At 40.9% G+C, this 19,002-nt stretch overlaps 1 protein-coding gene, 1 long non-coding RNA gene and 1 other non-coding gene across 3 annotated transcripts; 1 reads left to right on the top strand and 2 right to left on the bottom strand.

The window, feature by feature from the left end:
* Positions 1 to 5,645: 5,645 nt before the first annotated feature.
* Positions 5,646 to 9,495, top strand: PEX12 (peroxisomal biogenesis factor 12). Its single transcript, XM_069481033.1, has 3 exons — positions 5,646 to 6,335; positions 6,656 to 7,209; positions 8,034 to 9,495. Exons 1-3 carry the CDS (start codon positions 6,210 to 6,212, stop codon positions 8,431 to 8,433), a joined length of 1,080 nt encoding a protein of 359 aa, XP_069337134.1. The 5' UTR covers positions 5,646 to 6,209; the 3' UTR covers positions 8,434 to 9,495.
* A 461-nt stretch (positions 9,496 to 9,956) lies between these two features.
* Positions 9,957 to 13,090, bottom strand: LOC138391372 (uncharacterized). Its single transcript, XR_011234842.1, has 3 exons — positions 13,077 to 13,090; positions 10,142 to 10,257; positions 9,957 to 9,994 (listed from the first exon to the last, which is right to left on the bottom strand). It is a non-coding gene; the product is annotated as an uncharacterized lncRNA (long non-coding RNA).
* Positions 10,112 to 10,208, bottom strand: LOC138392767 (Z30 small nucleolar RNA). Its single transcript, XR_011235043.1, has one exon. It is a non-coding gene; the product is annotated as a Z30 small nucleolar RNA (small nucleolar RNA).
* Positions 13,091 to 19,002: the final 5,912 nt, after the last annotated feature.

Raw genomic sequence — 19,002 nt, 5'->3', positions numbered from 1 at the left:
ACAATATAGTATACAGTATGACTACATATGTATAGAAAAAAGGCAAGAATATTTAGCAAAATGTTAAAATGGTTAGTGCTAGAAGGTGAGAGTTTTAATTTTCTTCCCAATATTTTTCTGTACTTTTCAAATGTTCTACAGTGAACATGTATTTATTTCTATGATTGGAAAATGCCTTTCAAATCATATTTTTGAAAAATATATGATATAGAAAAATGCTTTGTTATGATATAGATGATGTTAAGGGGGAAACCCCAACAAGATACAAAACTCTAAATCCAGAGGAGTATCTATACCTATTAGAGTGGTTCTGTCTGGGTGGTAGATTACAATGTTATCATGCTCTTTATATTTTTTGTATTTTCCAAGTCTTTCTCTAAGAAACATATGTATTTTAAGAAAAAAATAAATAAATGCTATTTTTAAAATACACCATCAATCCAAAAGCTTTTCAGATCACATGCTCCTCTAGTTCTGTGTCAAAGTATTGCCCAATCTCCCCTTTTTTGAATTTTTGGGACTGTGTACCACCGAGGTACTTCTACCCATCTTCTTTCTGGCTCCTTTACCTCCACTATTAATTCACAGATATTTATTGAGGGCTACTATGTGCCAGGAATTGTACTAGAGACCCAGCTCTGAATAAAACCTGGTCCCTATCACCAAGGTCTCATAGTCTAATGGGAGACCACTCAGGAAGTTGTTGAAATACTCCAGCCACAGGATAATGGTGGCTTAACCAATCTAGTTAATATTTACTGAGCATTTATTCTATGTAAGTTATTCTGCTAAGTACTTTGCCATTATTATATTTTTAAATCCTCACAACCTGATAACCAGGTAGGTACTATTACTTTCTCTATTTTACAAAGATACAGGAAAGTTAATGGTGGAATTAAGATTTGAACCCAGGAAGTCTAACACTAGAACTGATAATGCCCATGTTTTAGGCTTGGGCAAAAGAGTAATCATGGTACCAGTCATTGAAAATAGGAAAATATAAGAAATGGCACACGTTTGGGGAAAGTTAGGGAGGTGGTGAGTTTATTTTTTTACACATGATGGATTTCAGTATAGATGTCTGTCCAAGAGATATTTGACTGTATGTGTCTGAAGATAAGGAATGATCTGGAATTGTGTTAGATTTGTGAACTAGCAGCATGCACATGATAATTTAATCTGTGGGAGTGAACATTACTCATGAAGAATGTGGAGAGTGAGAAAGCTTAGGGCAGAAATAGAAGAAGCCAAGAATACAAAGAGGACTGAGAAGCAATAGTCAGAGAGATGGAAGGAAAAGCAGGATACTATGATATTTTAGGATGTTTTCAGAGTTCCATGAAAGTAGGGACTATACCAATCTGTTCACTCTTGTATACCTGAGTCCTAGCCCCCCCCCATTAATATATGTTAAATAAATAAATGTATGAATAAGTGGTCAACAGTATCAGTTGCTATAGAGGGGAAAATGAAAGGCTGAAAAGTGTCCACAGGATTTAGCAACATGGGGGTGTTTGATGTCATTGCTGAGAGCATCAGTAGAGATATGAAGGCAAAAGCCATCCTGTGATGTTTGAGGATGGATTGGAAGTGAGGAAATAAAAACATGAGTTACAGATAACTCATAAGAAAGTATCACTGAAGAGAGAAGAGACAGAGAATGGTATTTGAGGAAAAGAGTGGCAAGGATTTGTTTTTTAGTTCTATACTCACACATTTTCTCTACACTAACCGTTTAGCAATAACAGAGGTTTATCTTCCATACATACCACTCCAAAATCTCTATCTCTAGCCTTGACCTATTCCCCAAATTTCATCACCAAATTGATAACCATACTGATAGGTAATTATTAATATATATTTATGGCCCATGAAAATTAAATCATAAGGAGATAGAGGACATTAGAAAAACCTGGTGCCAGGTACAACTCCCAGAAGAGAGAGGTGGATTTCATAAAGAAGATGTCACCAGAAAATCTTTAAGAAATTTGTTTCATAACTCTCCCCTGTTCAAAAACTTTCAATGGCTTCTCATTGCCTACCATATTGAAAAACCTCTTCTTTCCTCAGTTTACCCCATCTCTGTGTTTCTTTCATTGGTTTTCTCATCTATAAAATATGGGAAGTAGCAATATCCAATCATAAAACCGTTATAATATTGAACAGTGACATGAATTATTATATGTAAAGCACTTAGAACTATGCCTGGCACATAGTATGGACTATGTAAATATTTGCTATAATTGTGATTATTTCAGTAAATTGCAGTGAACCACTCAAGGCAGAAACCTAGGAGTTATTCTTGATTTCTCTCTCTCCCTCAACTGCCACATCCAATTAATCTCCAAGTTATCAATTCTACCTTCAAAATATATCTTAAATCCATTCAGTTCCCTCTTTCTACCTCATGAGTCCAAACCACCATCACCTCTTGCCTGGACTCCTAGAAGCTTCTAATTCTTCTCTCGACTATTCTCCATACAGCAGCCAAGTTTTTAACTTTTTTTGAAGTGTAACATACATTCAAAAAAAGTGCATAAATCATAAATGTGTAAAACTTGATATACAAAGTAAATACTGTATGCCCACAAAATCATCAGAGGGTCATCTTTTAAAAATATAGCCCAGCATGATAGCTTACACCTGTAATCCCAGCTACTTGGGAGGCTCAGGGGGGAGGGTCTCTTGAGCCCACGAGTTGGAGGCTACAGCGAGCTATGATTGTGCCACTGCACTCCAGCCTGGGCAACAGAGGGAGACCCTGTCACTAAATATTATATATATATAGATAGATAGATAGATAGGTAGATATAAATTTGATCATGTCTCTGGTGTATAAATTCTTCATTTGCTTCCCATTGCACTTGGACTAAAATCCAGGCTCCTCCCCATGGCCTAAGTCCCTTGCATAGTGCGGCCCCTGTTGACCTAACAGGACTTTATGCCTTTTTGGCACTCATCATTTCACCCTTTGCTTGCTATAATAGCCCCCAAACTCTTTCCCACCAAGCTCTTTCCCACCTTAGGGCCTTCACAAATACTGCTGTTCCTGTCTAATATTCTTTTCCTCAACTCCTCACATGTCTGGCTCCTCATAATTTAGGTCTCAGTTTATTATTTCCTCAGAAGGGCATTCCTGATAATCAAGTCTGCAAGATTCTGCTCTCCCAGCCACCATTGCCATTCTCATCCCAGCCCTCTTATTCAACTTGTAAATTATATATTTCTTAGCTTTATTATCTTTCTCCATAACTAGATTGTAAATTGCATGAGGGCAGGTGCCATGTCTGTTTTTACTACTACTTTACACCCAGTATCTAGCATAATGCCTACCATACAGAAGGCACTCAATATTTATTGAATAAATGAATGGTCACAGGCAAGTTCTAAAAGTAGCATTTAAGATCCTCCACAGTCCACCAAAATCTACTTTCAACATACTCTCCACTTTTCCTTTCTGTTGCTCTAAAGTTAAAGCAAACTTTACAATTCCTCCTCGTATTCTAAGCTGTTCCTGCCTGGAAAGTGCTTCACCACTGCAACTTGCTCCAAATGTATTCATCTTTTGAGGTCCACCTAATCCACAAAACTTTTTTAGTGGACATGTGTTACAACATGGAGTACAGTAGGTACCAGGTTACATCACTGTATCATAAGGCAACTGGCAGAGAGAAGCTGAAATAAAATATGAGGTTAGAAATGCAATTCTTCCAATTGTTTGGTTCCATAGGCCAATATATTTGCTTTCTGTTTCAGCAAGTTTGAACTACCTTATTTTTCCCAGCTGTTAGTTATTTCTTCATCTAAAGTCATATTAATCTGATGGCTCCTAATACCTTTTAACAGAAATGTACTTTTTATGTGTCATCTCTTTATTAATACCCTCTATTAATCTAAACTTGAGGGTGGGATTTGCGATGTGGTTTTTATTATTTGTTGACTTTAATAGTTGACATGTTATCTTTGACTACTCTTTATGTAATAACTTCAGTTTATTTTTGGAGTCTCCTCCTATTAATCAAGATGCCCTGCCCTCCTCTGTCTAAAAGTGAAATACAGAATAGAGAGGGAACTTGAACCAAGATAGGTCAGTTGGAATTTGAATCATGAGTAGTGATAAGTAGATATCGGTTGAAGTTCATTCATTGCAACAATGTTGTCTGAATGATACCCTTCCCTAATTCTTGCTAGAGAGACCCAATAGGAATATGTAGGTCCTGTTCTTTCAGGGCTGGCTTTACTTATTTTGTGAGCTACTCCATATACTTCTGATAAATTACTTTTTATCTTAAGTTAGCCTGTTTGTTTCTATTGCTTGTAGCCAAAGAACCCTAACTGACAATATTTAACTAATTTCCCGCTTGTTTTAGTTGATGCTATTTCTCAACTTTGTGTTTTTGCTATCCACTTAAGAAAAGCTTGTACATAATAGCTACCATTGAATGAGCACCTAACATGTACCAAGTTATTTATATGGATACATTATCTCCAGTCCTTAAAACTCTATAAGGTAAAAATCTTGTATTAATATGATATTCTCTGACAAATATTTTTCTAGAGTAAGAAACACTTTTTAGAACTATAAATAAGGTCAACTTACAAGACTTCTCTCCAATTGAAACAAAACAACTAACCCAAACCTTGTTTTTGAGGGTTCTCGTTATGCAAACCAATTATCTTTATAGCACAAGGTATTCTAGGGTGGTGAATGATACCTTCTATTTCTAGCTATTTCCGAGGCGGGGGGGAGAGGAGGTTGAACTCTCATCCAAATTCAATAAACCTGTATCAGCAACTCAAACAAGGCAAAGCTGTATACGATGTAAAAGCACTTTACAAGCCGTAAGGTCAATTACATTAGTTTTAGTATTAAAAACTGAATGAAAGGCACTTATCTGTCAAACCTCCCCAGTTCATGCTAGTTAGAATTCATCAGCATCCCTCCGCTTTAGCACTATATTCATACCACTAATGTGACAAATCCTACTGTGTACGAGGGCGAGGACTATTTTCATTTATTATAGCACGTGCCTGGAATTATGATTGAATGTAACCAAAACCTGGAAAAGTTAAGCTACCACCTTGGATGAAAAGTAACCGTACCTAGTTCTGAGGAACAAGGAGGAAACGTTCTCTTTCTGATCATCTTTCTTTATAATCGGCAGCAATAAAGCTAAAGTTTTATCTATCTAAGTTTCTCCTGCTATGTCGCAACCCCTTTCCGGAAGGCGGCCGAACATATATTAACCACCATCACCACTGCACGGGTACAAGAAAGTACTTTCCACGCTTTCTCCCTCCGCCCCGGCTTGCTCGCCCGCGGGCACACAGGCCTCGGAAGCGACGCCTGTACCCGCCCAAACACCTGTCAAAAAGACCTCTGTACAGAGAGGATCAGAACTGTGGCTTTCCACCCAGGGTACGATGCAGACCCAACCACCAAAAGTAAAACAAACCGGAGAACTGAGAACCATAACTAGCCCGCCAAGTACCCTCTTTAATTTTAGCGGGGACGGAAGCGGAAGTTCAGGTGGGGTCATAGAGTTCTCTCGTTCCGGTTTCCGGCTGCATTCGGGGATAGAGCGCCTCTCTTACGCCAGCCGCACCCGAGGTCTCCGTAGCTTCTATTTCCGGGTGCGGGTTCTGTCATAAAGCCGAGACCTCGCTTCAAACGTGGCGTCGTGGGTCCTTTGCGCCTCGCCCGGGGTCAGCGAGCAAGGACGGGCGCGGGTGGCGGTACTTACAGCCGACAGCTAGAGCCGGTCCTCGCGTCCCGAGCCCGCACGCGCACCTCTGATTCCTCAGAGCCGTATGGCTTTTGAGCCCTTATGATTGAGGGTCCCTGGTTCGCAGCTCCAGGACTGTAGCTCGAGAGAACAGCTCTCCTTCGCCCATACCTCTCCGCCACAGTCACGCTCTGCCCCGTGAGGTGCGGCATTTGACAAGTCACCCCCTCCCCACATACCACTTCCACCCACGTTCGAGTTAACTTCGTTCTCAGCCTCCTTATTTGAGACCCCTCCCCTCTTCGCCTCCAGACGAGGTTCTTCCCCAGTTCAGTTTCGCCTGTAAAATCTCAAGTTTGGAGTTTCGGGTATCATGGAAGATTATCTTTAAGACCGAGCACTAATTTGATACCAAAAAAAAAAAAAGTTTATGCTTACTAGAGAGTTTGTGGGCAAAGTGAAAGCCAGGACACACAGGAAACTATGGCTGAGCATGGGGCTCACATCACAACTGCTTCTGTGGCCGACGACCAGCCATCCATCTTTGAGGTGGTAGCACAGGACAGTTTAATGACAGCAGTGAGACCTGCTCTTCAGCATGTGGTCAAGGTAAGGTATTAACTCTCTGAAAGGTTTTAGGGAAGACTGGATAACAACCAAACCAATAATTTGTGTTTCTTTGGTAGCTTAATGTTTGAAATAACAAATTTGCATATAATTCATATCCCACGTCTCAACTATTATTGAGTCTTTGTGTAGAGCCCTGTACTGAATACCCACTGCTTCAGGGAGGTTAGGGGAGACTCCAAAAGAAGTGACTTATTTAACCTGAAAGTGTGTACAATTTAGAGGAAAAAAGGGAATGGCAATACAAGGTATAGTAGTTGTGTAATGGAATGAATTTCATTTATTGATTTATTTTGCTTTAGGTTCTTGCAGAATCAAATCCTTCCCACTATGGCTTCTTTTGGAGGTGGTTTGATGAAATCTTTACTCTGTTAGATCTTCTGCTCCAGCAGCATTATCTGTCTAAAACCAGTGCCTCATTTTCTGAAAACTTTTATGGCTTAAAGCGAATTGTAATGGGGGACACTCACAAATTTCGGAGATTGGCCAGTGCTGGTCTACCAAAAAAGCAGCTTTGGAAATCAATCGTGTTCCTGGTTCTTCTTCCCTATCTGAAAGTGAAGCTGGAGAAGCTAGTTTCTAGCCTGAGAGAAGAAGATGAATATTCTATTCATCCCCCTTCTTCCCACTGGAAACGATTTTACAGAGCCTTCCTGGCAGCCTACCCATTTGTTAACATGGCCTGGGAAGGCTGGTTTCTTATACAACAGCTTCAGTACATCCTAGGAAAAGCTCAGCATCACTCGCCACTGCTGAAGTTGGCTGGAGTTCGGCTAGGTCGACTGACAGTTCAGGATATACAAGCTCTGGAGCACAAACCAGCTGAAGCCAGCATAGTGCAGCATCCAGCCAGGAGGTAAGACCTTAGCATTTCAAAAAAAATCTTTCATTAATAAATCCTAAAATCTTATCCCAATTTTATGAAACTCGTCTCCCTCAGTCTACTTTGTGGTATTTCATAAAGTAATAGAAAAGTTATTCTTTGTGCTCATAAAACAGAGACTGTCATCCTGGAAAGCTTTCTCATCATACTAGATAACGTTTTAGTGCACACTTGCTATGTCCCAGGTCCTGTGGTAGGTGTTTGCTTTATGTACACTATTTCACTCCTCATCACAACCCAATGAGGCAAATGTACTAGCTCCATTTTACAGTTGAGGAAACTGAGCCCTAACAGCTAAGCACCTTGCCAAGGCCACACAGCTAAAAGGTGTCAGAGCTGACATTCAAGCCAGATCAATATAATTGTAAAGACTGTGCTCTTAATCATGATGCTGTTAGTGCTTCTAGTTTGTATTTGTGTTCTCCTACAAGTTTAAATATATATTCCTCAATACTGCTAAGTTATTTTTTGTTAAGTGAGTTGAGGTTATTTTTCTAGGTACACTATCCTTCATTTTTTTAAAAGTCTATATAATCAACTTTTCTACCAATTTCTTTCTCAAAACCTTAATTGTTTGTCATTAAAAACAAAGCTTAACTCCTATACTACTAAAATACTGTAAGTCAGAAAGAGGGAATCATTTAGAATAGATCCCTAAGGAGACAGTGCCAATCTAGCAACTTTTCAATCTCCCAAAGCAGTGATTCTGATGAAAAGTGTAAACTGCATTTATATTAGCTGTTCTCTGATTATACCTAAAAGTTTCTCTTTGCCTACTTGTTCTCTTCTCCCAACAGTGTTAATGAGAAGATAAAGTCAGCTCTGAAGAAAGCTCTGGGGGGCGTTGCCTTATCTCTTTCTACTGGCCTTTCTGTGGGTGTATTCTTCCTGCAGTTCCTTGACTGGTGGTACTCATCTGAAAATCAGGAAACCATCAAATCACTGACTGCCCTGCCTACTCCACCACCACCTATACACCTAGACTACAACTCCGATTCCCCCCTGTTACCCAAAATGAAGACTGTGTGCCCGCTGTGTCGTAAAACCCGGGTGAATGATACTGTTCTTGCCACCTCTGGTTATGTGTTTTGTTATCGCTGTGTATTTAATTATGTGAGGAGTCACCAAGCTTGTCCCATCACAGGTTATCCAACAGAAGTACAACATCTGATTAAACTGTACTCCCCTGAGAACTGAAAGGGACTAGCATCTTATCTCACAACAAAAGTATTGCACTGTAAGGCCACAGGGCTGGTTTTCAGCATGGTACATATCACTGATACTTCTCAGCCTCAATTCATAACTGTATGAACTTTAAACAGCTATATGGATTTCTTTAAAAGGATATACCCATTTGATCTTAACCTTTTAGTCCGCTCTCTAGAACCCTACTTATAGTTGACCAAGCTGGTTGAAGTAGGCGAATCAGTATTGGCAGAAGATGTGAGGGCCAGTGTAGACGAAGTAGATAAAACAGGATTAGTATGGAAGCTTTGCCATCCCTTTACTTAAAGAATAAGAGGTATAGAATAGCTCTCAGGAAAAACCCGGGTTAGACTTCATAAAAAAAATAAAGTAGGTGGTGAAGGGGGAGCAGACCTTCTCTTTAGAAAAGAAAGCATTTATCTGCCTGTGAGGTGGAGATTTTTATCAGTTTGCAAACAATATGAAACAATGGACCTGCTGTTTATAGAAATGCTTAGAAACACACTAGGGAAAAAATCCAGCTCCTTCCATGTACTGTGACCCATTTGTTAAGTGACATCTGCAGTAGACTATCAACTTTTTTCCCACTTCTCCACAGAGAGTTTATTCCTGAGACTATATTTGGATCACATCTGCAGAGCAGGGATGAACTCTGGGCTTGAGGGCGGAAGTGCTGAAGAGATTGAGATGCAACCCAGGTCATTCTGGGAATTGGCCCCAGGATCCAACTAGAGAGAGAGGGTCAGCCCACGTCAGGGAAGAGGATCCTGATTCCAGGAGACAAATTTACTAACTTTTAAAGATTTCCTTGTAAGCCATACATATCTTTCTTGGGAAATTTGTTAAAAGAGAATAGGGCTCAAATGTTTATATATAGAGAGAGAGTAGTCTGAAAATTGCAGTGTGAAAGCAAAGCTAACAAGCAATGAAGTGATGAAGTAAAACTAACTGTGTAAAGAAAGGATCTTTTAATAAGCTCTTTCTGCTTCTTGTTAAGAGTTTGCTAAGCTATTATGAATTATTCTGGTTATTACTAAAGTTTCTATGAAACATTTAAGTAAATTTTAAGAATAAATGTTTCTGGCAAAGAACTGTTCCATGTTGTTATGATTATATGGAAACTTAAAGATTACTTGGGGTGTTTAAAATGGCAGGCTGGTAAAAACATGGGCTTAAGGGAAAAAAACATCATTACTAGAAGGAAGGATGACAATAATTTGTAAATACCTCTGCTGATAGGTGTTTTCCAATATTTTAACTCATTTTAGCAATCCAAAGCACATTCTCTGATAGCATAAAGATGTGAAAGCTAAATTTTATAATGGAATATCCTATGGATTTTAAAATACTAAAATTTTTATATACCATAAGTATAATGGATATTTTAATAATTTTTGTTAAACCGCAAAGGTTTTACCAAAACAAATACCATAGTTAATTAAGCAAAGCATTTTTAATACAGTAATAAGTCAATAAGAGAACTGAACCAGATTCAGGATTGAAATGATGTGGTCCTCCACGAAGATTTCAAAGCCAGATTTTTCACCTCAACCTAAGGAAAACATAAAAGTATCAGTAATTCAAATGAATATAAAAGAAACTTATACATAATAAAACCAGTATCCAAATAGGGTACAACAGACCTGTGTGGAAAAACCACAACCAGAATCAGCTCAGAGAGAAGATTAAGGGATCATACCCTGGTCAAAGCCAACACTGAAGCAATGGCAATACCAGGTCAGACTCTACTTCACTCATCATCGCATCATTGCAGTCCAGCGCCCTATTTTCACATCCAAGAAAACTCAGGCTTACCTATGAAAAAAATAAAGTCTTCTTTTTAGATAAGTTTCAACCATGGGTTTTCAATTAATATTTCATTTTCCATTATGCTTTCCTTTAAGCAACTGTGCTATACAAAAATGAAAACTTGAACAAGTTTTGTTTGTGGGGGGTACTTTGGTTTGTTTTTGAAGTACAGAGGAGACTGGGGAAGCATCTGCATTCAAAAATATTTTTTTTCCTAATGAACCCAAACACCATGCATAATAAAATCTCAAGCATGTTCATGAAGAAACTTATAGCCTAGTTCTAAAGCAAAAGCTTTAGGAAAGATTTCCTACTAAATTTCTTTATAAACTTCAGTTCATTTAATACACAATTTACAATTCTGCTGCCAAAAAAGATAAAAAGTACAGTCATAAAATTTTTATTCTTAAGATTTTCTTAAAATTTTATTCTTCTTAAGAGTCCAAGAACCTAAAGAGGCTATTTGCTAAAGATCCACAGCAAATTAACAGCAGAGCTAGAAAGAGAACTGAGATCTGTTTTGTTTTGTTTGTTTTTTGGAGACAGGGTCTCACTCTGTTGCCCAGGCTAGAGTGCCGTGGCATCAGCCTAACTCACAGCAACCTAAAACTCCTGGGCTCAAGCAATCCTGCCTCAGCCTCCCCAGTAGCTGGGACTACAGTCATGCACCACCATGCCCAGCTAATTTTTTTTCTATTTCTTTTAGTAGAGACGGGGGTCTCACTCTTGCTCAGGCTGGTCTCGAACTCCTGAGCTCAAATGATCCTCCTGCCTCGGCCTCCCAGAGTGCTAAGACAATAGGTGTGAGCCACGGCTCCCCGGCCGAAAACTGAGATCTGATTACCAGATTTATATTTTTCCACTAACGGCTAAATAAAAGGTTGAATTTCATTTTTTTTCAGGCTCCTATCTTTAGATTTACTAATGAGGGAAGCCATGGGCAAGATAAAGAAAGCAAGGAAAAGCCTGGGTAATTCACAACCCGGATAATCAATTTCTGAATGAGAAAGCTGACTGCATTTCATTTACTCCAAATGACACCTCCTTGTGGTATATCATCGCTGACATAGAAAAGTCACCCTCTTCAGACTTTCAATATGACATTGTCAGTATCTAAATAACAATTCTGGAGCCACCATATACTTCCTTCAGCCACCTATAAAGGTCAATAGACTGATACTCCATAGTTAAAATCTGACAGATGTTGGTCTGTGTTCACCATTCAGACAGGGAAATTAACTTACAGAGTGCCTGTTACACAAGGGCTATGCTTGACCCTTTAGCTTGTCATCCTCTACAGGTGAAATAGGTACCAATTAGAAGTAAGGGAAACAGGCTGAGAGAGCTTAATAATTTAGATAACTCTGTCTAAAATCATGAAATCTGTGAGCAGAGCCAAGCTCTTAACCAATGAGTGCTAGACTTTAAAGCCCATGTTCCTTCCACCAGACAATACTGCTGTCTCACTGGGTCTCCTGCCTCCTGTTTCCCTCCCATCCTACATACTCTGAATATTACTCACATACTAACCTCAATATATGGAAGTGTGATTATGTCATTACTCAAAAGAATTCAATTGATCTCCACGGTCCAAGAAATAAAGTCCAAAGTAGTTTGCTTAGCAATCAAGATATTTCAAAACTAATCTAAATTTATCCATCACAAAGACCATAACCCTAACATGTACCTTACAGTCTAACCAAGCCAGACTATTCTTTAGTTCTCAAACCTGCTCTATTTGACCTTGTGCCTTCCACCCAGAAAGCCCTTCTCCCTTCTGTAGAAACCCTTGTACTTCAAAATCCTACCTCTCCAGTTTGTGACCCTCCAAAATGCCACCTTTTGCATGATTTTCTACATCAATCCAACAGGAAATATCCGACCTTCCTCTGAATTATGGAAGCACGTTATGCCTGTTTTGTGGTACCTATTTCACTTTGTATTTGAAGATCCAGACAGACAACCTAATTTGGAATTCAAGATCTTTAAAAGTCTTCCCCCTACCTATCAGCTTCATCTTGGCCCTTGGACAAACCCCGCCATGTGCTCCAGCCATACACGGCAGGTACAATTTTCTAGTTCTTTGCCTCAGTATACTTAGCTCATCTGGAGTGCCTTTCCCACCTCTTTCAATAGGTAGAAAGCCTAATTATACTTTTAAAATTTTACTCAAATGTCACCTTCTCTGTTAAGACTCCCTAACTCTTTCAAGCATCCCCGCCCCTCTGACTCCCACAGCACTTTCTTACACCACAGCACGCATCACACGCCAACTACTCCCCAGTTCACGTTTTCTCTCCCACTACCCCAATCACACCGAGTTTCTAAAGAACTAGAACTAGGTTTTACTGGCCTTTGTAGCCACTGCACTCACAATGGTGCCTGGTACACAGAATGTGGTTCAATAAATGAGTTTTATTCAATCAATGAGCGACCCTCGCTACTAAACCAGCACAATTTATAAAGCCGACTTACCTCCCCAACATTTCACGTAGGTAAAGACCATACCTCAAGCATCTCCAAGTCCTCATTCCCCCAGCCTCTACCTCATGGCGCCCTACACAGCTCCCTGTGCAGAACCAGAGCTTACACACAATAGACCCTCAAAAATAAAAGTAATGATGATGATAATGATAAGGTACAAACTAAAGTCGCCCTTGCGGGGAAACACGACTAAGGCCGTGGCCAGGACACAAACCAAACAGCCGGGCAGGAGTCTGCACCCCCTTTCCGAACTCCTAAAACTCCTACGCCCTGGACTCTCTCAGGAGGCCCAGGAAGGATGAAGGCAGCCCAGCTCTGCGGCTTTCGGTCTCGGGCCATACCTGGTTCCCGCGTCCCTCTCTCCCCTGCCTCGCTGGCCAGCCCGGGGCCCACAGCCCAACGCGTCACTCGCCAGACAACCAATCCCACGGCGGTCTTCGGGTCACGTGGGCTGCCGGGGAGGGGCGGGGTGGACGGCGGACGCACCCTTAGCGTCACGTCGCTTATTTGCGTCACGGACTCTACCCTGAAAGTTAGCCTAGTAGCTTCTCGTATTGTGAACGATTCTTTTCTTTCTTCTTTCTTTTTTTCCTTCCCCCAGCACAATTCCCAGCCCTCGGACCTCGGCGCGACTGTTAAGCAGAGTGGTTTTGCCGGTGCCTAGTTTCACAGCTGAGACAGGGCGTCTGAGGCGGGATCGTGGCGTGCGTGCGCCCCGGGCTTGCGGGAGCAACCGTGGATTCCGACGGCGATCCCACAGTGCCATCCCAGAGCATTCACTGCGCTTGTCTCGGGTTCCGGCCTGGGGGCTAGGGGTTGAGGCGGACTGACAGATGAAGGCTGTCCCTCCCTGTCCGGAGGGAGAGAACTCATTGGCTGGCCCTGCGCTTGAATGTTTCCTAAATAAGCAAAAGGTGCCACACGAAAAGCGCCCCTAAATATCAAAGAAGTGCGGAGGCGAGCAGGAGAGCCTTCCTGGGAAAGGTGGCATTTCATCTGGGGCTTGAAGGATGTGTGCGATTTGAAAATTAGGAGATTCTGGTAGAAGGGATAATTTAAATTCCCGAATTAGCAGAGAAAGCATAGGGGAGTTTGCTAAAATTCGGTGAAGTTGATACAGTTGGTGCGTCTCAGTTAGAAACACCTGGAGGAACCAGTTAACTGTACAAATGTCCCCCAACATAAAAAGCAAACAATGAAACTCCCCAAAATGCCTGGGGCATAACCCAGGCTTGCTGAATCAGATGCTTTGGGGTTGGAGCCCAAGCATTATCTTTTAAATAGGAGCCCTAGGGATGATTCTGATTTCGCACCAAAGTTAGAGGGCCAGTGTTAAAGAAGGCTGGTGGTAGGAGAATGGAAAGATAGGTCAAGGCTTTGTTCAGAATAATAGCTGGATGGCTGCGTAGTTCAGGATACTCTGGAAAAGTGGAAGAATTGAAGATTTCAGAGGCCAGGAAGTTTGGTGATCAGAGCTGTACTTTAGAAAACTCAATGTCAAACTGTATTTAACTTGGAGGGGTGCAGAGAGTGAAAACGGAGGAAGCTATTGTAATGGTTCAGGCGAGAGCTAATAAGAGCCTAAATTAGACTGTAGGACTGGAAATAGATGGCATAGGAAAGGTGTATGAGGATGTGTCAAATAGGGATGCGTGAAAGGACATGAAGAAATAAAATGGAGAATTTTCTGTACCAGACCTACTGAAAGACCTCCCTTGTGCTTTAAGGATAGGGGAGTTTAGACAGTAAAGAGAATATGCCTTTGCATGCGTTATTTCCTCTACCTGGTTTATCTTCCCCCCCTGCCGCCTTCATCTCCCTTTCTCAACCTGGTGCATTCTTACTTACAGGTTCCAGCTCACATATAATCTCATTTAGGACATCTTTTTCTGATTCTCACAAACATAATTATTGCCATTCCTCATAACACCTAGAGCACACTGCTCATACGTTGCAGACTCTGCAAAGTGGCACTGGAGTGTAGTAGTGGTCATGCACATGGACTATATTGGCAAGCAACTTAAACTCTCCCCCCAAATCCCCATCTGTAAAAAGAGGATGATGATAGCATCTACCTGATAGAGCAGTTTGTTAAAAGATGAAGTAGGCCGGGCGCGGTGGCTCACGCCTGTAATCCTAGCACTCTGGGAGGCCGAGGCGGGCGGATCGCTCGAGGTCAGGAGTTCGAGACCAGCCTGAGCAAGAGCGAGACCCCGTCTCTACTAAAAATAGAAAGAAATTATCTGGCCAACTAAAAATATATATAGAAAAAATTAGCCGGGCATGGTGGCACATGCCTGTAGTCCCAGCTACTAGGGAGGCTGAGGCAGTAGGATCGCTTGAGCCCAGGAGTTTGAGGTTGCTGTGAGCTAGGCTGACGCCACGGCACTCTAGCCCGGGTAACAGAGCGAGACTCTGTCTCAAAAAAAAAAAAAAAAATATATAAAAATAAAAGATGAAGTAAATGAGAACAATGCCTAATATATAGAGTGCTCAATTGATGTTATTATGTATGTTGTGCTTTTATGAGCTGTTTAATAAATCTTTTCCCTCTTTAGACTGTGAATGGAACATGTGTCTTATTCTTCCAGCTAATAGTAAGGCTGTGTAGCAGAGAGTAGATGGGCTTTAGACTCAGATAGACCAATGATCAGAGCCCAGCTCTGCTACTTACTAGATGTGTAACCTTGAGCTTTACCTCACTGAACTCAGTTTCTTCATTTACAAGGTGATGAAAATAATGTATGTCTTGCAAGTTGTTATGAGGATTATATGAGAGAGTGAAAATTGCATAGTTGGTTCAAGGAAGGCAGTCACTAAATGGCAGCTTTTATTTTGATGTGTAGTCCCAGAGCATAGCACCATGTTTGGAACATAGTAAGTGCTCAATAACTGATTGTTGAATGAAAAGATGACATTATTTGCCAGGTACCATGTTAAACCCTTTATGCATATTATCTCACTTCATTCTGACAAGTGCTCTGTGGAGAAGGCACTAGTATTGTCTCCAATTTGCAGAGAAGGGATTGAGGCTTAGAGTAGCTTAAGCAAGGTCTCATAGCTAGAATGTGGCACAGCTAGGATTTGAACATGCGAGGAACTCCAAAATAGCTGATTGAATGAAAGAGAGGAAACTTACCCAGAGGTAGGTAGTGGCAGTATGGTGGAACCAGGACTGTTGCTCTTGGTCACTATGCTATTTATACTCTTTGAATCATTTCTACGTGAGATGGAGGCACATGAGGGTTGAGACCAACCTTTCCTCTTCAGCTTGTATTTGACAGTTTGTGTCCAGTGAACATGCAGGCTGTACATAACTACCACTGCTCATAAACCTAAATGCTTAGTGAATGAACCCATCTTAAATAAATCAGGGGTTCCGGTTCTTAGCCAGTCATCCACAGTATGGCCATATAACTTTCCTAAGATATAGGAGAAAGCACTGTCCAAGCTACTGATTTTAAGCTGTTTTGTATTCAGAACATTTGCTTTAGAGATAGATGTCAAAGCCAAGATGTGAGGTCCTCCCTGGCTTGACAACCTAACTATTCATATCTAGGGGACTTAACTAAGGAGTTTTAAAGAAGGAAAAGAAACCCCCATTGCTCATCTTCCATGTTATTTCTACCCCTCTTCTCCTGATTTGGTCCCCCAGAAGAATAAGAAGGGAACAGCAATTTCATTCCTAGTTCTCCTGCCCAAATTATGTTGTTCATGTTTACTGGGAATAAAAAGGGAGGTAATTAGGGAGACTTCTGATTTTGAAGGCTCTCAAGCAATCCAGAATCCCAAACTAAAAGGGCAGTGAAAGGATAGGAACCTTTGAATTAGACAGACCTGGTTTTGAATTTTCCCTTTTCTACTTACTGGCCATGTAATCTCAGTTTTCATGTAGTGTGTAGAGCTCCCAGCAAGGTCCCTTGCATCCAGTAAGCACATTTCCAGTAAATGGTGGTCATTTTTATCCTTCTCAAAGTAAGTCATAGCAGAGGGATTTCAGTGTGAAGTGAGGCTGAGAGTTAAGCTACACAGGAGGACTAGAAGTGGGACTCGATTCACAAATGACACAAATGAAAAAGGGTTAAAGTCAAAGTTGATAGCAGGCCTTTAGAGCTTATTGTGTAGCTATGCTGATTATACACCATAGTATCCTTTCTGCCTCCTGTCCTGGAAACTCCATTTGGGCAAACATGTACGACAGTAATGCCAACAAAGCAGGATGCCATAGGGCCAGTAGCCTCAGTTGACAACAACAGCAACAAAAATAGGGATGCTCAGAGATATATTTAAGGATGTCATTTCATCATAAACATATGGAAGTAGAAACAGAGTTATTTGCTGGTTTGATTTAGAGGGAGAGAAGTATATTAGTTTTCTGTGGCTGCCTTAACAAATTGCCACAAACTTGATGGCTTAAAACAGCAGTTTAAAATTTAAAACTTTTATAGTTCTTTCACAGCTTGTAGTTCAATATCAGTCTCATTGGGTCAAAATCAAAGTGTCTGCAGGGCCATACTCTCTCCAGAAGTCCCAGGGGAGAATCTGCTCCTTGTCTCTTCTGGAGGCTGCTGGCATTCCTTTGCTTGTGGCTGCATCACTCCAATCTCTGCCTCTATGATCGCATTGCCTCTTCTTTTGTGTGTATCAAATCTCTCTCTGTCTCTTTCTTAAGAGAACACTGTGATTGGATTTAGGGCCCACTGGATAATCCAGGATAATCCCAGTCTCCCCAATTTAAGATTCTTAACCACATCTACAAAAACCCTTTTCCTTATAAAGTAACATTTATGGGTTCCATGATAATAATGGTAGTAATAAGTGGCCATTATTTAGCCTACTATAAGAAGCTTGACCAGTTTAGTCAGTATCAGATAACTGACTCTTGTCTGTTTATTTTTTTTTACCATTTAATTGTTTTTAATCATAAAAGTGATTCATGCTTATTGTAAAGCATTTTTAAAAATACAGAACAGGCCGGGCGCGATGGCTCACGCCTGTAATCCTAGCACTCTGGGAGGCCGAGGTGGGCGGATCGTTTGAGCTCAGGAGTTCGAGACCAGCCTGAGCAAGAGCGAGACCCCATCTCTACTAAAAATAGAAAGAAATTATATGGACAGCTAAATATATATATAGAAAAAATTAGCCGGGCATGGTGGCACATGCCTGTAGTCCCAGCTACTCGGGAGGCTGAGACAGGAGGATCTCTTGAGCTCAGGAGTTTGAGGTTGCTGTGAGCTAGGCTGACGCCACGGCACTCACTCTAGCCTGGGCAACAGAGTGAGACTCTGTCTCAAAAAGAAAAAAAAAAATACAGAACAGTTTAAAAAAAAAAGGGAAGAAAAATAAATTAGATGAACTATCTTCTGTAATCCTCCCACCCAGGGATAGCCAGCTCCCACTCTATCAGCAATTTTCTAGTCTGAGTCTTATGTCCATCACAAAGGAAAAGTAGGAAAAAGAATAAAAACAGAATATAACAAGTCATTTGGAAGGTAATGAAATAGGTTAATATTGTTCACAATGAATATGTACCAGACTTCCAAATTTAAAATAAACATAAAGCTTTGCCATCAATTAACCAGGGAAAAAGGTGCATGCATGATATATGGAAATGATGCTCCGTCCCTGAGCAGTGCTAAGTTTAACTTTGGCCTCTCACTTGAAAACCCCTGTTTTCCCATTGCTACCTCATTCACTCTCTGAGTTCAGACCCTGGCCTGCTAATCTGCACTGCCATAGGCACTTCTTGAGTCCTTATCAGTCTTCCTCAGTGGGTCAATGTTATGAAGACTGGGGGAGTCTGGCAGAGTTCCTGCTCCTCCCAGGGTGATATCAAAGGGCAACAGGAGCTGCGACAGAAGACAAACACTCAGACTAGAGCCAGATGTGGAACTGAAGCAGCAAGAGGAAACACAAGAGCATAGGTAAAAAAAAAAAAAAAAGAAAAATTATTTTAAAAAATCTCATCCATCTCATTTTAGGGACAGTTTATGTCTGAGAGCATGAAGGGCTTGTAAAATAGTATTTAAGGAAAAACTTGCAAAGAAAAATGAGTAAAACCTTCTGGGAAGTGTGGAAAGGATGTTCTTCTAGAGCTAGAATCTCAGAAAATATTGTATTTAGCAGAGTTGTTATCAGCACTCGAGTAATATCAGTGAGACCACAGGGTCTGCTAGTACAAAATCAGTTAGATTTGTTCTATGGGTCCCATCAGTGGAAGTTACAGGGAGACAAATTGCAGCTGAAAGTAAGGAAGCCATTTCTAAC

The sequence above is a fragment of the Eulemur rufifrons genome, chromosome 9 (genome assembly GCF_041146395.1).
Source record: "Eulemur rufifrons isolate Redbay chromosome 9, OSU_ERuf_1, whole genome shotgun sequence".
NCBI lineage: Eukaryota > Metazoa > Chordata > Mammalia > Primates > Lemuridae > Eulemur > Eulemur rufifrons.
This window is presented reverse-complemented; position numbering and strand designations above follow the sequence as displayed.